We start from the raw sequence: 24,203 nt of genomic DNA, 5'->3' as shown, positions 1-24,203 counted from the left end.
CACATTGTCCGTCCGTTTGCTTGATCCATGTGGACTTCTAACATGACCAACATGTTATGCTAAATCATTCATCATATTACATGTGCTCATGTTAATGTGTGATCATGATCATTAACATGCCATCGCTTGTGTGTTTGCAACTAAGTTCAGGTCACTACAAGCAGATCATGATCCACCTCTCCCATCCCGGCCCTCTCCTCTTTCGTCAAGCTTGCTCATTTAGAAAGATTTGAAAACAGCCTCTCACCCCAACGGGTGAGGGTTCGTCATCTGAACAGCATAACCACACAAAACGATGGCACCAAAAAGAAAAACCACACTACATTGTACAAGATCACTCTTCTGCAGATTTCATTGTGTGCTGAGTGTGGGGGCTGTCCAGATCAGGACGGGGATGTTCTTCACGCTATCAGGTCTGTTTGTTAAATTACCAACAGATTTTTCTGTCTGATTCACCGTAACCACAGCAGCCACAAGCAGCCATGTTCCAACAGTAAGGTTAAGCTTTCAGCAGAACTTTATCTCCAGATTTTTAAAGAGGTAGTAGCATATCAGATAGTATTGATCGCTGCTGAGTAGTCTGATGGCTTTGACAAGTAAACAGAAACCCGGCTCATTGTCACTGTTAAAATGAAAATGCTCAAAGCTTTCAGGTATATCATGAGCCTGCATAATCTTTTACCACTGACACTTTCTTATTGTGTGGCAGCACCCACATCCTGACTGCAGGGTGCATGTGATTTCTCTGCATATGGATGATTACAGTCTGACCCATCTTGCTCATATTTCTCTCTTATGAATGATTGTCTGACTAATACCTTGCTCTTTGCAGCGTTGCCCAAAGTATGGATACAGTGGGCCTGCTGCATGAGCCTTTGTTAAAGGATACAGCTTGTGTTTTAATTATATTTTTCTTATTGTCAGCAAATCCCATGAAAAGGCCAAAATCAACAATATTTGAGTATTATACTTTCTCATCAGTTTAAATTCTTACCTTACCAGCATGCCTGTGGCATTCAGTACTAATCTAATGTGACCTTACTGCAGATGCACATCTTTAAAATGGAACACAGATTTCAATTTAAATTTTCTGAAAAGAAACATAATTTGTTTAACAGAAACATAATTTGCAGCCGGGCACTGCAACTTTAGCAAACACTACGTAAACAGGAATGAGTGTATTTGTCTGGGACATCTCCCAGCTTTGAATTAATACACATTTGGTGTTTTTGACATAATGGATAGGACACCACCCTTTTATGTATTTCTAACCATGCATTTCATGTGGTTATTCAGTCAGCAATTCATCGTGGTCTGTATGATTGCAGGCACTTGCAAAAATAATAAATATTATTATTGTTGGGTTGTTTTTTTTTTTTATTATGCTTTGCATTATTTTCAGTAGAAGAATCAAAATCATTTCCTGGTTTATTCAAAACACAGACAAGTGTCCTTGAAGTTCATTTATTTTTTTGGTGATTTAGTCTTCACTTTCTTAGTATTTAGTTTCTTTGTTCTTACTTACTTGTGCGTACCATGCTTTCTAGGATTTAAAGGCCGTGCCAACAAAACCTGCTTTTTATGCTTGTGTGGGTGTCATTAATATGCTGTGTTGTACCAAGTGGAACTCACTGTGTTAAATATTATATTGTGTTATGTTGATAAGTATTTGTGATATTTTTTTGTGAAGGCTGTATAGTTTTTTTTGTGAAAATGGAAAGGAATGCCGAAGTCTTGTTTATACTGACTGTGCTTATTGATGCAAGTAAATAGTCATTTGCCTGTTTTAGATGCGTCAGACTGAGACAAGCCTGTGGGAAACATGGTCCTGCCTCAGCTGGTTCTTCAGCAGACTGGAGGGCCTATTTAAGGAAGTTGTTGTATGTGACTGAAAAGGAATGCATGTCCACAGAGCTGTGTTCGCGTGATGGTACCTTAAGCTGGTATGAGTTTACTTTCCCATAGTTCATCAAAGATAGCTGTTTAGTTCTTTGTTGTTTTCATCTTTGTTATGTTTGAACAGGTTGCACTGTGTAACTATCTCACCATTTTTAGAATATATTTGGTATCAGCACTACAAACTTTATGACATGTTTTATGACTGAACGATGTGTCAAAAATGCTAATATCTAAGCTGTTATGCAGACAGACCACTGCTGGCTGTTCCTCCAGAAATCTATGTCATATTCTTTAGGCTTGGCAAAGTCCAGTTGCAGTGCAGTTGATTTGATTGGCTTTGCAGCCAATGGTACCAGTTATAATAAAGTTAAAATAACGTGTCATAACATGATTTGTCTTCCAGATGTGACCACACAGTCTTACCAATTCCCTGTGTTTTTAACCACTGTTTTGTCATTACTGACACGATTACACCCACACATTTCATGTGAAAGTCACCAGTGATGAGGTGACTCATCATTGGGGGTTGGTCTAATCGGTTTCTTCCCGTAAGGTTTGAATTTGTTATGTCACGCCCACTCCTCACACTCACACACACACACACACACACACACACACACACACACACACACACACACACACAAACACCCCCACCCAAACCCCATCATGTTCTACTTTCAACAAGCTGCTATACATTGAAAGTTTATTTCAGGGGAAATACTGCAGCTTTGCATTGGACTCATCTTAACTTATTTAACATCTGTTTGTATGTCAAACACAATTTATTTTACAACTCTTCTTCAGGTAATTTGTGTGATTGGGGATGACATGCTGGTCTGATTCTTGCCCCTGAAGTCGTGGCTCACCACTTTTTACAGGAAGTTTAGTCTCAGCAAGCACGGAGGGTATTGTCTCTTCATAGTGTGATTGTCTTTCTTCTTTTTTTTTTTTTTTCAGCGCCACATAAAGACCTTAAAGTAGTGATATAGGTCGCTGAGAAACAAGTGCATTGAGAAGCTTCCCACAGCCCAAAGCTTTCTCACACCATCTGTGCTGAAGGGGGTGGTCTGAGAGTCCGGCCCTGCCGAGATCCTGTGAGATACAGAATAAAATGAGAACAAACACGCTCACATTAAGCATGTTGTGGAAACTTGGCCTGTGTTTTTGACTGTGATAAATTGCACAGAGATAATGAAAGTGTCTATTTTTTGGTGGTTGATGTCAGTTTTGGTTTTCATTGTCAGGTGTAAGGTTTGCATAAAGTGATTATTATGATGCAGTTAAAATAAACGTTTCCTGATTATAACATCTTGGTATACTCAGTAATGTTTTGTTGTTTGTCAGGTTATATATCATTCAAGTGAAAGAAAGGAGTTAAATCATATATAAACAAAATCTGGAGTACAGCATAGTGACCTCCCGTATATTACTAACAAGATTTTCAAGAAAGATTTCAAGTTATAAGTTACTGTGCTTTTGTGAAAGGACGTTGGGGCTTTTTTAAAAGCTGTTTCAGGTTTAGCAGTTTGTTTATTTGTACAGAACAAAGCATGTGTTTTTCTCACTTGCTGCTTATGATGCGGAAAGGTTTTAGTTACGTATAATAAACTAGTTAGTTCCAAGAATTTAGGTGATATCGACATAAATGAGAAGTTTTACTGATGTTTGCAGCGATTGGTTTGTGTTAGCAGCTGGACCATAAACTTGCACGAGTAATGTAAGATTATCGTAATTGCCTTGTTTTCTCATTTTACTACCTCTAGCAGGGACAAACGAGAGAGTTCAAAGGTTTAGATTATTCTACCAAAATTTGCACTGCCTAAGACATAGCTAACATGCATTTGATTTTATTTTTCAACTATAAAGGTCGTAGATATAACAAACATTTATTTTTGGCCTGTTATTTGATTAAAAACATTTAAAATTTTTACTTGAGACTCAAGCTTGTAATAATGGATATTTAAATACAAATGCAGATTTCCATTAAAACCATCAAGGCTGTTGAAAGTAAAACTGAAATGAACACAATATTTCCATTGTTTATTCATTTTCTCAAAACATTATTTACATGACCATATACACATTAATATTAATCATTAGAAATCATAGTGCAAAAATGCTCTCTATAGAAAAGCTGAGGTTAATATGAAGCTTCAGCAGCAAGTTAATCAAATACAGTAGGTGCTGTCCAAGGTTACTATCTTTTCAGAAGAAATCCCCTTTTCTGTTGGAAGGTACCCACTTGGTTTTGCTGACAGAGATCTCTGAAGAGCAGCAGGAACCAGGACTGTGGCCAGTATGGATATGAGGAACAATTAGTGCGACATCTGTCTCAATGGGCGCTTGGGCACGTGAGTATTGTTATGAGTTATGAACCTATTCTTTAAGTGTGTTAATTATCTGACAACTTTTTGATTAAAGATTTCATTGCTAATTTCTCATGTTGCTCATATTTCTGCTTGTAACATCCAGGTATAATTAAACATTTCATCACTATTTTGAAGAAAGTTTTTGTTACCATTGGATTTATTACCATTTGGTATTTGTTTTTTATTTTGAATTAATGACTACAATTTGGAATGTCTTTGATATAGCTTGAGCATCTCTGCAAGTTTGCTGTGTAGATTTGGCAAGGACCCACATGCTCTTTGAGATCACTCTACTGTGTGTTTATGGTTGTGAAGTCTTGACAGACGGTTAAACTGTGGTGGAAAAGCCTGGCCTGTTGACTGTCTCTGTTCGTGGAGGCCAAGAAATGCCACACCACCGACACATCACCCTAACCACTGTACTTCTGTGCAGCCCAGCTGTAAAAATAGATAGGGAAGATTGCCCTAGATATGCTCAAGCACTCACATACACACACATGTAAGACGTAAGATGCACACACCTTCAGGTGTTGATATGTGGCATTTGTGGGGACAGCCGCACTTACATGGGGAAGAGAAATGAGACGATGAGAGATTAAACCACAAATAGTACATTTAACTGACAATGAGTGCACACATACATTTAGTGAGCTGCCTTTTGTTCAGAGGTGCCATTGTTGTTGAATGTACCTTTTCGACCTTCATGGTTAAACTTGCAGTGGGTGCTTCCCTCCACCAGGTGGCATTAGATTCCTGAAGAAGGCAGAATGGTCAATTACAGCTTTTAGAAACATGATCCATGGGTTGACTTTTGCCTAAAAATGAATTAGTTTGAATTAAATTAGCCATGGGAAAAATACTTAATTACATGACTGTTTTCTTAACTGAGTGACTGCATACACTCTGAGTACTTTAAAAAATCCCTCTTTATTTTGAAAACATTTATGATTGATGTAATTTTTAAAACTTGGTTCAATGTTTAATTTTTATCTGAAATAATATGACTGATTCACTACTATACTAGAGTTCAAGTCACACTTTCTTGTTAGAGTTTTCTCTTTAAATACAGTACAAATGAACCTGTGAATATGACCTAAGTAATGTATAAAATACTTTGTTGTGTGATTTTGTAAGCACACTGCTAATTAGCACACTGCTCATTCAAACAACCATCCAGCCACTGTAAACTAGACGAGAGGCAAGGCTTGTTTAGTTTATATTGTATAAGTTTCTAAACTTTTTTTTGTCAGATTAGTTTTCTCTATGATAACGGTAATAAAAAAAGAAACCATGAAATGAGACCTTGAGTTTGGTGTTGGCCATGCTTGTTAAGTCTGAATGCAGCATTTTACTGCTTTCATGTCCCCTGTAAACCGATACGCCCACTGTTGCCTGGTTCAAAAGCAGCATTACCAGACTGTTACAAAGACTTTCTGGGACACTGAAGTTTATTTAGGTTCGTTTAAAAAAAAAAAAAAAAAAGAAAGAAAGAAGGCTCAAACTAAGATTCCAGTATATCTGCAATCTTAGTTTGTTCTAGTTCACCCCCAAAGTGCTTTTGGTTTTGCCGTTAATAGCTGCAGAGGATGAGATAAACAAAGCAGTGATTTGATATGCTTGCACTCCTGTGGCCTTGGTGCCCCTCCCCCATCCCTCTTTCTCTCCTCAGGTAAGGCACAGGGGGAGAACAGTCTGTGAAACTGGAGCCTTCACCTGGGAGCAAGAGGAAGGTGGGGCTGGGAACGTGTTGCACAAGGATGAGGAGAAAGAGAAGGGAGGGGATGGACGGAACAGGTGCAGTGTGTTATGAAAATCAGCTGAAGAATGGTTATGAAAACAACTGTGTTAGTCTTTAGCTGCGGTCGGTAGAGTTTCGTGATTGATGGCTCAGCTGTGTCACCCGGCTGCAAATACTAGATAATTCCCAAAGACAGTACTAGCAAGCAATGCAGGTAAATCTTTACTCTTTCAGTTCTTTTTGAATTGTGTTTTTTATATGCTGCTTCTTACTTTAATTTCAACAACAAAGTTAGTAATAACAGCTTTACAAACAGGATTTATTGGTAGTCAAAGCAAACTATTTTTGAGTCCTCTCAGGTTTTTTCTCTGTGTTTGTGTTTACTGTGTTGGCAAATGTGATTCAGGTACTAATTACTTAGCAACAGGTCAAATATAGTGTGACAGTCATTAATTACGGTTCTTGTGCTGATGAATGTGCACATTTATTCTTGCAGATGGTTGGATGGGAGCAGCCTTGGTTCTCTCTCACCGGGACTGCTCATGCCGCTTCCAGCAGAGATTCAGACTTGGTACGTTTCTCAGTGTTTCATCATATGGAAAACAAGCCTAGAGCTGCCTGACATTCACATTAGTTGCATTTTGTTTATGTAATCACGTGGTTAACGGAGGATGGGTGAGGTTTGCAAAGCTACAGCTGGCAGGGGTGTGAGTTTAAATCAGCAGCAGTGATTTACAACCTTTCGTCTGTTGTGCTATGGTACAGGTAAGCATGGTAACGCAGTGTAATGAGTCGCAAGGCCGATGAATGTATGTTAGAGGGGGACATGAGCAGCCATTTCACTCCGTTATCTCCTTCGTATAGCAAGACCTCAGTCTACAAACATCTGAGTCTCCACAGCATCATGGCCCAGGAAAGTGTTGAATCTGGTACGTCTCTTTTGATCATCCTTTCATTTTCCTCCTCCTTCACCTGCTGTTCACTGTCTCTTTTTCTCACTGTGTTTACTGAGATGCATTCAGAGGCAAGTGAAGTCTTTCATTTGAAATGAAACTGACTTTAGCATTCGTATCCATTAACACAAACTATCAGTGTCATATTTTAGTAACAGTCTGCTTGTGATCTTTTATCTAGATTGAAATTGTCTCCTATAGGAGATCATGTTTCTTCAGCAGACGCTATTAGTCATTTTTGTCTTCTTGAGGCTCTGAATGAGCGATGCAATAATCCCTTCGAGACATGGTTGACAGCCCGTCACCGCATATTGCAAATAAATACACATTCACAGAAGCACACACACACACATCCATCTGTTGTCTGCTGATGTAAATGATACATTAAATCACTGGTCTCTGAGAGCTAAGAGTGAGCCTAATGTGTGTCTCACAGGCCTCACATGGGAGGTGAGGGCAAACAGCCGCCACTACCACAAACACAAACAGAAGAAATCCTTTCTGTTCTTCCACTGGGGGCGATACGCGGTGAGTCAGTCACGCATTTCCTTCCTGCCCTCCACATGGAAACCTAACACCTGTTTTCATGCTAATGCACTAAGGAACGGGTTAATGTGTTGATATGCGTCTCCCTCCCTCTCCCTGTGTTGCTCCTCATGCCGGTCGCCAGGACAATGTGGTGCGCAGCCACAGGTACTCTCCCCTGACTTTCCTGCCAATAACACTGTTTGAGCAGTTCCAGCGAGTGGCCAATCTCTACTTCCTCCTCATGGTGATATTGCAGGTCAGCGGAAGGCTCTGCTGTCCTTTCTCACTCTGTCTCTCATGCTTTGACTCTGAATCTGACCTGATTTAGATTTATTTTAAAGGGCTTAGTTTTAGTCATTATCATGTTTACAATATCCAAAGAGGCATATCTCTCTGAAAAGAACCAAACAAATGAATACTTGACCTGGATTGTGGGACAAAATATGATTTTCTTGCAGATAGTCTGTAATCATGGGAATTATACAAATATGTTCCTTACATTGTCATACATCTACATATCCAGTTCTTTCAGATTAAATGCACCAAACATTGTGGTGTGTCAAGGGCTATTGGTGACAGTCTGTCGCTTTAATGACTGTATTCAAAGGAAAAGTTGGTGACACAACATACATAAGCTCAGTTGCCACCTTGGGGAATCTTTTTAACTACCTTCTTGTATCCAGAGTTTTTGAATGTTTAGTCTATTTTAGCATAGTTATTAGTACTTGCTGAAGCACTTTGTGTGCGTGTGTGGTTAATACAGTATATGTTTCCTTGTGTGTTTATTCATGCTTGCATGTGGTTCCCAGTGTGTCCCTGTCATCTCATCCATACCCTGGTACATCACCATCATCCCACTGCTTACCGTACTCTCAGTGAGAGGGCTGAAAGACCTTGCCAATGATATGGTGAGACCACCACACCCCCTCTTTCTGGGGCAGTCTCGGAGGAGGAATATCCCTCAGCGATGAATGCACACACTCACACACAAATTCATTGGCTTAAACACAAATATACGACCGGCCTCAAGCATGCATTTATGCACCTGGCACTCAAGCATGCACGCGCTCTTTTCTCTCCTTCATTGTCCTCATTGACTCCTTGTCCTCTCCTAACTGACAAAACCAGTCATCCCAGTAGCATTAATTTTCTCTCCTATCATTAAAGCTTTTCCTTTTAAATGCAGGCGTGATGTTTTGCATGGAGAATTCTCTGGTTAAGTGCATCACTGAGTTACGGTCGTTAACAGATCTGGGTGAAACGCTTGCTTGACCCCTCTCTATTGACTAATCATTTAGTGGAGGGTGTAAATCTCCCAGCTGGTGTCACTGTAGAGCCCCCTAATGGTGTTTCTCCTCTCTCCTTTCTCCTGTTCAACCTTTCATGGCCACCCTCACTCCCTCTCACACGCTCCCTGTCCATCACTCTTTTTCATCATCCTTGTCACACTCCTCAATCTATCTTTCTCGTCTCACATTCTCTTTCGTTCGGTCGGCCTCTCTCTCTCTCTCTCCCTCCCTCCCTCTCTCTCTCTCTCCACCTCCATCTTTGGTCTAGGCAAGGAGACGCAGTGACTCTGAGATTAACTCCCGACCCTGTGACGTGCTCATTTCCCAGAGGTGAGGACAAAGACAGTGGGTTATTCTCTCAGGACTCAGCACAGTTCCAGTTTGAAACAGTCCTCTAATGAAGCTCTAATGAAGTGTGAATGAGTGAATCCCTAGATGGTCACACACAACACAGGGCATTTTCCACACCTATCAGAAGACAAGAACTATTACCAACCTCTTGATGACATCTTCTCCTGTCTTCAAACCTACCTCATGATATGCTTTCCCCTGTGTGTGTGTGTGTGTGTGTGTGTGTGTGTGTGTGTGTGTGTGTGTGTGTGTGTGTGTGTGTGTGTATATATATATATATATATATATACACACACACACACACACATATATATATATACATACATACATACATACAGTACAGGCCAAAAGTTTGGACACACCTCATTCAATGCGTTTTCTTTATTTTCATGACTATTTACATTGTAGATTCTCACTGAAGGCATCAAAACTATGAATGAACACGTGGAATTATGTACTTAACAAAAAAGTGTGAAATAACTGAAAACATGTCTTAAATTCTAGTTTCTTCAAAGTAGCCACCCTTTGCTCTGATTACTGCTTTGCACACTCTTGGCATTCTCTTGATGAGCTTCAAGAGGTAGTCACCTGAAATGGTTTTCACTTCACAGGTGTGCCTTGTCAGGGTTACTTAGTGGAATTTCTTGCCTTATTAATGGCGTTGGGACCATCAGTTGTGTTGTGCAGAAGTCAGGTTGATACACAGCCGACAGCCCTATTGGACAACTGTTAGAATTCATATTATGGCAAGAACCAATCAGCTAAGTAAAGAGAAACGAGTGGCCATCATTACTTTAAGAAATGAAGGTCAGTCAGTCCGGAAAATTGCAAAAACTTTGAATGTGTCCCCAAGTGCAGTCGCAAAAACCATCAAGCGCTACAACGAAACTGGCTCACATGAGGACCGCCCCAGGAAAGGAAGACCAAGAGTCACCTCTGCTGCTGAGGATAAGTTCATCTAGAACAACTGTTAAGAGGAGACTGCGTGAATCAGACCTTCATGGTCAAATAGCTGCTAGGTAACCACTGCTAAGGAGAGGCAACAAGCAGAAGAGATTTGTTTGGGCCAAGAAACACAAGGAATGGACATTAGACCAGTGGAAATCTGTGCTTTGGTCTGATGAGTCCAAATTTGAGATCTTTGGTTCCAACCACCGTGTCTTTGTGCGACGCAGAAAAGGTGAACGGATGGATTCTACATGCCTGGTTCCCACCGTGAAGCATGGGGGAGGAGGTGTGATGGTGTGGGGGTGCTTTGCTGGTGACACTGTTGGGTATTTATTCAAAATTGAAGGCATACTGAACCAGCATGGCTACCATAGCATCCTGCAGCGACATGCCATCCCATCCGGTTTGCGCTTAGTTGGACCATCATTTATTTTTCAACAGGACAATGACCCCAGACACACCTCCAGGCTGTGTAAGAGCTATTTGATCAAGAAGGAGAGTGATGGAGTGCTGCGCCAGATGAACTGGCCTCCACAGTCACCAGACCTGAACCCAATCGAGATGGTTTGGGGTGAGCTGGACCGCAGAGTGAAGGCAAAAGGGCCAACAAGTGCTAAGCATCTCTGGGAACTCCTTCAAGACTGTTGGAAAACCATTTCAGGTGACTACCTCTTGAAGCTCATCAAGAGAATGCCAAGAGTGTGCAAAGCAGTAATCAGAGCAAAGGGTGGCTACTTTGAAGAAACTAGAATATAAGACATGTTTTCAGTTATTTCACACTTTTTTGTTAAGTACATAATTCCACATGTGTTCATTCATAGTTTTGATGCCTTCAGTGAGAATCTACAATGTAAATAGTCATGAAAATAAAGAAAACGCATTGAATGAGAAGGTGAGTCCAAACTTTTGGCCTGTACTGTATATCATTTTTTTATTTTTCTTCCATATGTTCATTCCATGTCTGTTCATCTGTTCTTGTTCTCAGGTTCAGCCCAGTACGGTGGAGAGATCTGTGTGTGGGAGATGTGCTGCAGATCCATAAAGACCAAGTCATCCCTGTGAGATTTTTAATTCATAAAATACAGAAGTTAACAGCAATATAGAAAACAGTGTCCAATTAAGCCTTGTTGCACATGTAGAATAAGATTGCATTTATAATTTGTTAATTTCCCCTATAGACAGATGTAATAAATTAGCACATTTATATATACACTGTTGCCCATAAAGTTGGAATAAAATGTTTTTTACCTCTTCTCATGAAATGATTGTGACAATGTGATTTATTTTTGATAAATAAAGTGTATATCTTCTCAACTTTGTTAATCAAACTCTTCCAAACATATCACAGTGAAACTTAAACCACAATTAACATTTGCAAACTGTGTATTCAGGCTTTACCAAAATTCGGGGTATTGAACAATTATTCCAACTTTATGGGCAACAGTGTATTTTCATTCAGCAGAAGATTTCAGCATACAGCAGCTGAAGTTTGAAATACTTAAATGCTTCATAGTCCTATTAGTATTTCCAGTAACTTCCATTTGGCCCTATCTATTTTATTTTTGTATTTACTTTCTCTTTTTTTCTAGACTGACCTTCTTCTCCTGTGTAGCTCAGAGCCTCACAGTCTGTGTTATGTGGAGACAGCGGATATCGATGGGTAAGAAATACGGTCAGCAATATTAATCTGTTCTCTCATTCTTCATTCAGTTGAATAATGGCAATTCAACACATAATCATGATATACATGTTTGTAACTTTATGATGATTATACCAATAATAATAGTAGTAGTAGTAGCGGTAAATTTTTATGCAATATTTTAAAACATGTAAAACAATTACTACAATACACAAAATATGAACTTAGTGTAAATATTGTAATAGTAAAAATAATGACCCTAATAGGTAGTTCATAAGAAGTTTTAAGACGTAATATTGATTGTAGAGGCCCGAGCTCTTCTGGCGGTCTGTAGCCACACTTGGTCACCTTTTTAAAGGTCTAAAATCATACACACACTCTGGAACAGCCAGAGGAGCCCTGCCTGCACATCTGAGTGTTTGTGGCAGCTCATAGAGGGGTAAAAAGGTGCACGATACATTTTGGTCAGATACGTTATAGCTGTGCCTTCGTGAACAAATGGGATCAGTGAAAGAGTGGTATCAGTCTGTACAATGTGAGTTTGTCTTTTTGTTACCAGTTTAAAACGAGTTGGAACTTTTTTGATGAGTCTAAATGTTACAAACAGTGACCAACCAGTCTATATACATACCATCTGCATACAGCCTTAACTTCTAATTAATATTACTGATGAATGGATCAACTGTAAGAGTGGTGTTTTCTTCATACAGAGAGACGAACCTCAAGTACCGGCAGGCGCTCAGTGCTACACACAGTGAGCTGACCTCTAACCCCTCAGAGGAAGCACTCTCTGCCTTTGATGGTGAATAAATGTTTTCTCTTAAGAATGCAAATTCAGATGTGCCGATTTTATAGCAGAGCAAAAATCACAATTGCAATTGCATACTGAGTAATGGCGAATCCAGGTGTCGTGCTCTGTGAGGAGCCCAACAACCGCCTGTACACCTTCAGAGGCCAGCTCCACTGGCGAGGAGAGCGACTTCTGCTGGACAACGAGCACATCCTCCTGAGGGGAACAGTCCTGCGCAATACAGAGTTTGCCTACGGCTTGGCCATATATACAGGTACACGTAAAATAATTTATTCAGTCTAGAAAAGAGGACATCAGGGTGGATTTCTGTGGAATTACTATACCTAAGAAATGTTAGTGAGGTGCAGGATGATACCTTTTTGTGTAGTAGTGGGTGCTAGCCACCATCAAACTGGCGTGTTAAGTCTTAAGATGACATTGAGGCGAACAGGATGAAGCGAGGTCCTGATATATGGCACAATGTAATAGAGATAAAACTGTTGCAAAATGTGTTTGTGTCCTGGCCACCTATCCTCATTTCACCTTCTACTGTGGCCTCTTCTTGTTTCAATGACAAATTATATTATGTGGAATACATTATACTGCTAATTATGGATAGTACTTAACTCTTGCTGCTGTGTCTTAAAGGTGGGTCTGTTAACGTCTGGCAAATTACAGGCTCCTCCTGTCTTCTAAGTGATCATTGATCGGATATTATTGGACCAGGCAGAGGTGTCATGGATCTCACTGCTGTGACCCTTTCAGTTCTGGTAAAGCAGATCAATAGATCAAATTTTTCCAGAGATGGGTTTTATACCATTCATCAGAGACTGTCTATTGGTGTGACCCCAGTTCAGCCTGATAATAACTCTAACCCGCCTGACACACACTTGACACAGCCCACTTTGAATGATCAAGGTTGACATATTGTTGCTGCAGTTGGACTAAGTTGAAATCAGTTTCTGTTCTCAAACTGTTTAAAGACATAGCGCACATTCTCAGTATTTGTCATTTTTTACACATGGAGCTCAACGACCTTCAGCAGTCTATGTGAGATTGAGACAACATCACTGGAAAACATAATGTGATATTTTATTGATCCCTGCAAGGGAAATTCTGTCTTCCCGCTGACCTCTCGGCACCGAGGTCAGACACCCCCGGAACTGGTAGGAATTCAGCATCTTGCTCAAGGGCGCGTCAGCAGATACATACTGACACAAGGGCTTGAACTTTCACCCTCTGGCTGCAGGATGGACTCCAAACTCACTGGGCCGCCGACGTGATAGCATTTAATAGTTGTCTTGTTCTGTACCAGGCGCGGACTCTAAGATCCTGAGGAACTGCGGGAAACTGAGAGTGAAGACGACTCAAACGGAAAAAGTTTTCAACAGAGTAGTGATCGGGGTGAGTGGGTAAAGGGCAGGGGTATGACAAGCATGAGGCATCTTGTGCAGTTATTATAAACTGTGTATATCTATTTTCTGGATCTTTAGATAATCCTGTCAGTGCTGCTGGCAGCTCTGCTTCTCGCCATCGGCAGTGCCGTGTTTTCGAGTCGGATCATGAGCCAGACAGGACTTTTGTCTGCTCTGGTGGTTAACGGCAATCCTGTCTACACAGGCTTTCTCATCTTTTGGAGCTACATCATCCTTCTCAGCCCGGCCATGCCCATAGCGCTCTACATCACGTTAGCTCCATCAACCATACTGCACTCATGAGGAAGGTGGAACTACACCTGTGTTTGTGTGCACACTGTCTGACTTTGCATGTGTCCTCCATGTCTGTGTGTGCACAGGTTTGAGATGATCCATACGGTCCACAGCCTGTTTATTGGCTGGGATATGGAGATGTATTGGCAGCAGGCAGACAGACCAGCCCAGGCCAGGAATACCTCGCTGAATGAGGAGCTTGGCCAAGTGGGATACCTCCTGAGTGACAAAACTGGGACACTCACCCAGAATCTTCTGCTCTTCAGACAATGCTGCATAGCTGGAGAGATCTATGGTAACAATGAACTGAAATCATTTAACAATTTCCCAGCTGGTGAACTAATTTTATCTGTCAAAAGTGTAAATTTCAATGTGATATTTTAACTATCCTTCTTAGTGGAAAGCAATGACCTAGTGCCAACACTTCTACTTACTGGAAAGCAAAGTTTCTTTATTCCAAATTCCAACACAGTCAGCAATCTTAGCCTCTGCCCAGTCCAACAAATAACATTACCGTTTTCTGTTTTGTATTTACCCCAACATCCACTTTCAAAGGATGTTCATAAAATTATAAAAACAACATGCTCTCAAAATGCCACTTTTCAGGCCTTTAAGCAACTTTAACGGTCATCTGTGGGGACAGAATCCAAAATACTTTATTGATCCCGGAGTGCAAATTGTGTCACATTACAGTTGCTCCTAGAATAGAAGTGTATATATATATATATATATATATATATATATATATATGCAAGCACAGAGAAATTCAGTATGTAAAAATATGAATGTGCATTATACTACAATATATATTAACACACTATATATAGAAAAAGTGCATCATACTACAATATATAACAACAGTGTGATGATAAGGCTAAGAAATGGGCTCCATTAATAACATTATAAATACAGTATTATTGCAGTAATAACAGAGTTTTGCCTAGTTGGACTGTTGCACACATTTTTTGTAGTGTTAAGTCAGTAATTCACAGTTGAAAATATAATTTCTAAATGAATTATGGGGTTAAAGCTGCTAACAGGGGTGAAAGAAGTCCAGGGCCAGTCAATTGACTCGTAGTGTCTGAAAGTTTGATGGCCACAGGCAAGACTTCCTGTGTTGCTCTGTGAAGCGTCTTGGTGAAATGAAGTCTTGCACTGAATGTTACTCCTGTGCTTGACTAGCACATCACTGAGTGAGTGGGAGACATTGTCCAGGATGACATGTAACTTGGACAGCATCCTCCTCTCTGACACCGCCACCAGAGAGTCCAGCCCCACACCCACAGTGTCATTGGCCTTGTGGGTCACGTTTTTGAAGGACCTCAGTCTCCTCAGAAAATAGAGACGCCTCTGGCCCTTCTTGTGGAGGGCTTCAGACATGTCAGGAAGTAGTCTGTGGACTCAAAGTTAAAACAAATACTATAAGTCTTGAAATAAAAAAATAAAAAAGAGAAACTCATTAACATGCTATTATTAATCAGACGACGTTGCACAATTAAGTAGAAACTGTGAAGAAGTGAAATCATTAATATCAGCTGGATGGATGGATGGACAATAGTGTTGGCAATGAGACACCATGTAAATGATTTAAAAAGTAGTGTCTTCCTTACGTTTTAGTAGAATGTATCAATTATTGATTCATTGTTGTAATATAGTGTGATAATGACCAGATTCCTTGCCAGCTTACAGTAGAGCAAAGATCCCTCTGGAGAGGTGACTTCACACAAACCTTGGATAAAGATCATCCCTCAAGAGAGTGAGACAACGGGAGACACTTAACATGCTGACATCCGACAGCCACCAGTCCTTCTACTAAATATTTAACGGCGGTTCTGCCCACTGAAGACAAACTGTAACTGAAACCTTGTCAAAATCACATCAACCATATGTTGTGTGTCTGAGCCACTTCCTGAGCCCATATGTCTGTTCTTTGTCTTTCTTTCTTTCTAAATTTTAGGTGTGCATATTCTAATCATGTACCTAAACTCAATTTCAAATGTGTTTTAAATGTGTTTTTTTTAATTTCTCTACTTTCACAGGTGATGTTTCAGTCAGGGCAGAGGACATAAAGGTACCACATAATTACATTCAAATCTGCATCTACATTTGGTTCGATCTTTCTTGTATATTTCCAACCTCATTCAAAGCTATTTTCTAACCTTATTTCGGATTAAATGTTTTGTTTTTCATGTGCCACCAGCATTAGTCTCTATTCATGCCACATTGGTAACTTAGTATAATGTCAATGCACAGTAGCATTTGGTGTACCATCTTTTCTCTCTACATGTGCAGCCCATGGACTTAAGCTGGAATCCGTTCTCCTGTGGTGGTCTGTTCATGTCGGCTCCCAACCTGGTAGAGAAGCTCAGGGGACAGCAGTGTCCACTCAGCCGACAGTTCTTCACAGCACTGTCTTTATGCCACACTGTCATGGCCGAGTGGAAGGAAGGTTGGGTCTTTGTGTGCATTTGTGCGTGTGTTTGTATCATAAAATATTTTTTGTGATTTATGTCAAAATAGTTCAATTCTCTTCCTCCATCTGATAAAACTGTAAAATCTCAGACAACAATGGTTTGTTTTTTAATGAAAGGTCAGTGCGTGATTCACATTTCCACTATGTTTTTGTATTATGGGATGCTACATTTAAAGGTCAAATAACCTGTCTATGAAATTTCAGACACTTATAGTCTAATCTTAGGAAAACTTGAAAGGATGATGCATCTTTGTCAGTTATTTTCCAACCCAAAAATCATGGTGTAAGTCTGATATAGTAACCATGCATGGATAGTGAAGTTTTATTTTAACTCACTGGTTAAGTTGTATGAAGTTACTGACTGCCACAAAGGGCAGTTCCTGGAGGACAACATGTTTACTTCCACCTTGTGTGTTGACGGCATTCCTCCAGAGGCTCCAGTTTACCAGGCTGCGTCCCCAGATGAGGAGGCTCTGGTTGGTGCAGCCAGGGAGCTGGGCTGGGTCTTTCTCTCCAGGACAAGAGACTTTATCGTTGTCTCTGAGATGGGTGTCACCCGCCAATATCAGCTGCTGGCACTGCTGGATTTTACCAGCAAGAGAAGACGCATGTCTGTACTGGGTGAGAGTAGCCCTCTAAGTACACATTAACAACACATCTTCAGTCTTACAACCCCTTGTGTTAATTTATGATTGCACTTGTGCTAAGTGCGCACATGCCAACCTCTTTCAGTGCGGGATCCGGAGGGCGGATTAAAGCTGTACTGTAAAGGGGCAGACATAGTGATCCTGGAGAGACTGCAAAAGGACTCACCATATCAGGAAAGGATTGAAACAGCCTTGGAGGTGAGCTGCTATATCTTTTAAATTATACCTTTGCAGTTTTTAACGCAACTTAGTGTTTTACTTACCCGTTTTGTCTGGTCTCACAAGCATAGACCGCATATTCAGATGGATGACGCATGTCCACTTCCTTCCACTTCTTTTCCTAAGATGGGAAAGGCAAGTTAGATCCCAAGTCTGTCTCTGATTGACCTGACCCTGATAGTCTTAACCTGATAGTCTTAACTGACTGTTTATGCCTAAAAAGAACAATTCACAGTTCTCCATGACTAAACCTAACCAACAAGTGTTTTGATGGGTGAGACTTTCCTTTGCCTTCCTGGGAATCGTGGGTCAGGATTAACTGTCAGTAATGATGTCAAATCCCCTTTTTACAGCATCAAGTAACTAATTAAAACCAAACTTATCAGTCATTTTGTGTGTATTTAAGCATAAATCGAAACATTCAGGAAATTTTGACCTGGTGGTGGGACTAGATGACTAGTCAGGAAATCAAAATTGTGTAGGAATTCATCAAGACATTTCACTGATTTATTCCACTCATCCAGCTCATCTAGATGAAAAGTCAGGGAATCACCAAAGTTTGGATTCACCCTCTGTGTACCATGATTATCTGTACCAAATTTAATAGCAATCCATCCAAAAGTAATTTCACTAAAAGCCCAACATGTCAACCTCATGGGGGTTCTAGAGGTAAAGTAATGGCCACCAGAGTCAGATTCATCCTTAGGAACCAGGAATGTCTGAACAAAACGTAATGGCTATCCATCCAGTATTAGGGGAGATATTTCTGTCTGCCATGCCACTAGAATGCTTAAAATTGTTTAATATGTGTACTTTATGACTTGTATGACCATTTAAACCTAAACACACTGTATTGAGCGTCTCAGAATAGTTAAAGACCAGCAGCAAAGTTTTCACAGAAGAATCAGGCCAGCGAACTGAAATGTTGATCTCATGTTTCTTTTTTTTGTCAATTCTTCAATTCTGCCTGGAAGGCCGCTCGGTAAATAAAGTTGCCCCTATCAAATAGTGTGTTAACCTATCTTGTGTCAGTTGTTTGCCCAGGCCTGTCTGAGAACTTTGTGTGTTGCGGTTCGATCTGTTCCTGAGGCTTCATGGGCGCAGTGGAGTAAAACTCTGGACCAGTCTGCTACCATGGCGACCTGTGACCGCAACGCACTTCTGGAAAAGCTATATGATCAGATGGAGAGTGAACTGCAGGTGGGTTTTTCCTTCAGTGTAACTTTTCCACATTTATTTTCAGTCTTCCATTTAAAGCTTGTGCTCAACAGTTTCTGCACATCACTTTTCCATAAATAAAGTGTCACATGTGCAGCACAAAGTAGTCCTTCAAGAAAAAAGAATCCGCCAGTAGCCCTTTCTCACTCTGTTTTTTTTCTTCATGTCAATAGAATATGATTGATTATTTGTTATCTATCAATGCATATCTTGACTGTCAATAAAAGTTTGATCACAGAAAAAGCAAAAGGATTCCATGCTTTCAAGTGACTTCAAGTGTTATGAGATTGAACATCACTGAACTCACAGCATCTCATTGTCTCCTTGTTACAGCCATGTTGCCATCTAATGAAGCCGATATCCTGTGAGTATGCAAAAACTAATTTTAACTTTTATGTTTTGTAGCTTCTAGGAGTGACGGCAATAGAGGACCGGCTTCAGGAGGGCGTTCCTGAGACTATTGCTTTGCTTCAACAGGCTGGGCTTAAAGTATGGGTATTGACCGGGGACAAAAAAGGTATCGTGACATACAGTAGCAGGATGGCACCATTTTTAATTCTATGTTGTAACTACATGAAAACAAAGTCTCACTGTGGTGGCTGTCTTTCCTCTCTCCTTCCTGCGACCTCTTTCGTCGTCCTTGTAGAGACTGCAGTGAATATTGGATATTCTTGCAAACTACTGGATCCTGATACCAGATTACTGGAATGGCAGGAGCTGAGGTTAGCAATGATAAAAATACATAAACACACACATGCACACACATGCACACACTCACACCATCCCATTGATCTTTGTGGGTTTTGCCCCTGCAGACAGATACTCCAGTCCTCCGACCCAGGGGTCAGTTTCTTCAAGGCCAGACAGACAGAGGTGTGGGCTGTAGACAAAGAGACGGCTGGAGCAAAGACTGCTATGGTCCTCACTGGATCTCAGCTGGTAAACCGTGGACATACAGGAAATAGGTTACTCATATAGTTTTCAAATGGTCGGGAAGCTATCGTCATGTCATGTAGTTTACAAATGGCTCTGCATCATTTAAAACACTGTGCTGTTTATGTCCGAGAATTGGACAGAAAAGGTGGAAATGCAAGGCTCTGCTATTGTTTACATTGTAATTAGGTATTGGTCAACAAGTATAATGTTTAGATATGAATCACTTTTTCCATAAATCTGCAATAACTGATTTTTTTTGGCCACTTTGGGCAGCGGAAACAAGGTGTAAACACAACACTGATATTAGTTAATATGACCAACTTGTCAGTAAACAGTTCCACATCTCCACATGTAGTAGATCAGGAGCAAGATTAGCATTCATTCGGAGTCATGTTTGTATCCACCTAATGATTGTAAGCCCATTTGTTACCCTCCTTATAGCTCTGTTTTTGGTCTCCACCAGCTCCTGGGATAAATATCTGCAAGATCTGCAATATCTTTAGCTGCTAAGTGCTCCACTGTGTTCTCCAGCTAGTTGCTAACTGTGTATGTCTGCTGTTTGGTATAGAGTGGCTTTTTAGAGCTTACATGCTGAAAACAGCTCCTTGCCGTTGACAGTGATGAGACTGAACCAAACAGCAAAGTAGCAGGCCGTAAAACCAGATCAATGAGCTGAAACTCTCAACAAACCACCCCATTTACGGGTATACTCTGTCAAGAGAGACTATCCAAAATCCAAAAGCAAAGGCAAAGACTCCGCTAAAGGTCTATCAGAGGGGAGGGACAGTTTATAGAAATATAACCTCAGCTGAGCTGTTTGATGGTGTTTTGCCACAGGCAGAGTTTGACCAGAGGCCAGAATGGGGGGCCACGTTCATGAACCTGGCAGAACAGTGCCAGTCGGTGCTGTGCTGTCGTGTAACGCCTGGACAGAAGGCAGACATCGTCACTTTGATCAGGAAACACACCAGCTCCATCACCTTGTCCATCGGGGACGGTGCCAATGACGTGAACATGATCAAGAGTAAGTCAGGTGTTTGTAGAAAATGTGTGTCTGTACCTCTTCCTATCAGTGCACTCTGCTTCCTGTTTTCCTGTGTTCACAATGTCTTCCACTCTTTCCCTGTCTTTTCTTACTCTTATCCTTCCCCAACATCAGCGGCTCACGTTGGTGTGGGACTCGCCGGAGTGGAGGGAGGCCAAGCAGTGCAGAGCGCAGACTTTGCATTGTCCCAGTTCAGATTCCTGCAGAGGCTGCTACTGGTCCATGGGCGCTGGTCCTACAGGCGCATTTCCATCTTCTTACGCTACTTCCTGTTTAAGACCTGTGGCTTTGCTCTCGTGCACATATGGTTTGGTTTCTTCAATGGCTTCAGTGCTCAGGTTAGATATATATGAAATTCAGTGAGGCTTGAAAGTGAAACACATTTTTTTCTGTTTAACTTCAGTTTTCCAGGAAAAAATATACAACACTGATTCCGCTGTCTGTTTTTTTCCTTGCAGTCTCTATATGAGCATTGGTTCATCGCTTTCTACACTGTCTTGTATACAGCGTTCCCTATTTTGTGCGTGGCCTTCTTTGAACAGGTCAGACAGTTTCAGAGATGGATGTTTCATGAACTCAACAGTCATTCTTTGATATTTGATCATCAGCACACAGGTTTTGAGTTGTTATGCTTCATCCTGCCTCTTTGTGTTGTAGGACACGAGTGCAGAAGGCAGCCTGAGATGGCCGGAGCTGTACAAGTCTGGACAGAGACAGGAGCTCTCCAGCCCTCTCATGCTCTCTTTGTCGCTCCTGTATGCTGTCTACACATCACTTGTTCTTTTCTTTGTCCCGCTTGGAGTCTTCTACGACACAGCGTTTGACTACCAGACCATGGCAGTCACTGTCGCCATGGCAGCCACATTCATTGCCACCATTGAGGTCAAGTTCACTCTTTTCATAGATGCAAACTACAAAACTACAGAAACTTGTGATCACAAGTCAAATATATTTAATGTGAAAACAGAAGAGGAAACCAGTCACTCCATGTTACATCAATATGTAGGAAAACACACGATCATGTATAATTATAGACACACAAATAAAACATTTTCTGGTAACTCAACAGTTACAGTAGCCAAGAATCAGGCAAACTATAATGACTGATTAAACTGCTCAGTTCTTTGGTTGAACTCATGAGAAATGTATTAGTATTTAAGAGGCATTAAGCAACAAAAGGCTTCTGCCATACAAATACCACAGCATTTGGTTTGGTATCTTGAACAGAAATACAGGAACAAGCTGGTTCATATGGTGACCAGAGAACTCACCAGAAGGCCAGATGGAGACTCTTTGGGAACGGAGGGTACTTTAATTTTGAAAGCTTACAATATACCTCTGGTAACAAAGAGCATTTTTAAGGTGGTCTCTTAAATAGTGTGTATTATGTTTCATTGTTAGACTCTTCATACCATCAGTGTCGTCCTGTGCTATTCTGCGATATTATTTTATTGGCTGTTCTAATCTGTTCTGTTCTACTTACTTCTCTTCACTTCTGTTCTATCCTGTTTTTCCTATTCTATGCTATGCTATTCTATTATATTTTATTCATCAGGTTCTGCTCTGTTCTGTTCTATTCTATTCTATTGTGTACTATTATATTTTATCCTATCCTATTTTTCCATTCTATTCTGTACAGCTCTGCTTCGTCTGTTCTTTTTGACTGACTTTTATTCTATTCTAGGACAAGTTATCTTAATTAATAATTAATCAATAATTATCTTGTTGGATGTTACAGTGGGTCGGGAAACTGTTAAAAGGCTTTAGTGTGATTCACCATTACCATACCAAGTGCACATGAATTGTGCTGTCACATTCTCTCTAATTTTACACAAAGTCTTACTTAAACAAATAAACATTGTTCAGTTGCATATTATTTATAAAACAAGTCTCCTCACTGATGGCCACTGTACTGTATCTCCAGGTGTATCATTCTCCTCTGGTTGTGTCTCTTTTCTCTTTCAGATTATACTGGTGACCAGATACTGGACGAAATTCAATATAGCAGCTGTCTGTGTCTCCTCAGTTTTTTTCTTCATCTGTACCAGGATCACCCACAACACCCGCTTTTTTCAGAGATCACCTAGGGACTATTTCTTTATCGGTACACCTCTACTCTTCTCCGTGCACGCCCACTCATTTCATTTCTGCCACTTGAGTGATGTTGCTCCTGGCTGTGGCCATTTCAGCATCCATTACTCATGGATTTCACTCACATGGAGGCAAATTATATCAAAAACAACTGTAAACAAAGACATACAATCAATCATGCATGAAAAATGTCCTTTGTAATTATGTTTTTTTCTGTTTATCTGCTCTGTCATCATCCCTGTGAGCAGGGGTGATTGATTGCTCTGTCTTTGCTTTTGACCAGGTGTGTCTGATAAAGCCTTTGTGGAACCAGTTGTGTGGCTCACAGCTCTGCTCACTACCTGGACGGCCATTTTGCCCTCACTTACCTTGCGTGCTCTCAACATCATCCTCACCATCCATGACAAGCACAAGGTGAGACATTTGCATATCTGAGTATTTACAAAGTAAACTAAACTGAAAATGAAAACATTTTGCATCTATTGCATTTGCATTTGCCATTGAAATGGTTAGACCAACTGAGCACACAGTAAGTTAGCTCCTGCATAGTACAGCTATCTCAGTATTTTTCCAAACTTTTGAAGATGTTTTCAGTTCTATGAAACAACCTGCAGCAGCCTCTCTCAATTGTTTTGGAGAAAGAGTTCATCAGTTACGTAATACTTCCTCCTAATACTGTTTTCCTCAGTGATGATTCTCCAGTTGTGTGAATCTTACTGGGTTCTGACAGGGAAGTATGCTTGCTGTTGTTGACCACTTAAAAAGCATAAATGTTTGACCACCTCAGTATGTATCTATCACTCAGTATGACGCTGGATTTGGTTGCTGTGGTAAACGGCCACTGATGTCATTCTCACCTGGCTATGATGTAGGTCCACAGCGAATCCCGTCCGCCGGTGGAGCTGAGATCAAAGCTGAGAAGGAGCTGTTCGTCTGTTCGACGTTCCTCCTATGCCCTCTCTCAGGGAGCCGGGCCTGGAAGCCTCATCACTTTAGGGACATGCATGCGCAGCACAGCTCCACCAGGGCATGAGAAAGGTGACTGCAAGTAATAAGCCCACTAACTCACAGGACAACAGTGATGCATCAAATGGGACATGAATAATAATAAAACAAATATGTGATCTCATAGGTTGTTACTGCAACATAGAATTAAAAAGATTACTCTTTATATATCTGTACGTCAGACATGTTTTTGTGGGCAATTATTAGCAGAGCCTGCACCCATCTTTTGTATTGCTTCCATTTTCCAATAAAGCAGATTATATAATATAGAAAATACATTCCGCACTACAAATCTTGTTTATTGTCTTAACATAGACACTTTGCCTCTGTATGACTATATATGATCTTTGTTCTCT

General features: G+C 40.7%; 1 protein-coding gene across 1 annotated transcript; it reads left to right on the top strand.

Moving 5' to 3' along the window:
• The first annotated feature begins 6,877 nt into the window (after nt 1-6,877).
• Nucleotides 6,878-23,943, top strand: atp8b3 (ATPase phospholipid transporting 8B3). The gene is given in 28 exon segments (XM_070832171.1): nt 6,878-6,935; nt 7,396-7,487; nt 7,630-7,743; nt 8,297-8,395; nt 9,045-9,106; nt 11,061-11,133; nt 11,665-11,735; nt 12,425-12,516; nt 12,620-12,778; nt 13,820-13,908; nt 13,998-14,191; nt 14,300-14,508; nt 16,253-16,284; nt 16,506-16,662; nt 17,119-17,307; nt 17,419-17,531; nt 18,585-18,752; nt 19,176-19,287; nt 19,417-19,492; nt 19,586-19,709; nt 20,544-20,730; nt 20,866-21,089; nt 21,210-21,293; nt 21,409-21,633; nt 22,717-22,855; nt 23,126-23,256; nt 23,715-23,876; nt 23,878-23,943. Coding segments are annotated over 28 exon segments (3,468 nt in total). The 5' UTR covers nt 6,878-6,910.
• The last annotated feature ends 260 nt before the right edge of the window (nt 23,944-24,203 follow it).

Source organism: Pempheris klunzingeri, chromosome 6 (genome assembly GCF_042242105.1).
Source record: "Pempheris klunzingeri isolate RE-2024b chromosome 6, fPemKlu1.hap1, whole genome shotgun sequence".
In the NCBI taxonomy this organism is placed as follows: Eukaryota; Metazoa; Chordata; class Actinopteri; order Acropomatiformes; family Pempheridae; genus Pempheris; species Pempheris klunzingeri.
The sequence above is the reverse complement of the archived record's forward strand: the minus strand, read 5'-3'. Positions and strand labels throughout refer to the sequence as shown.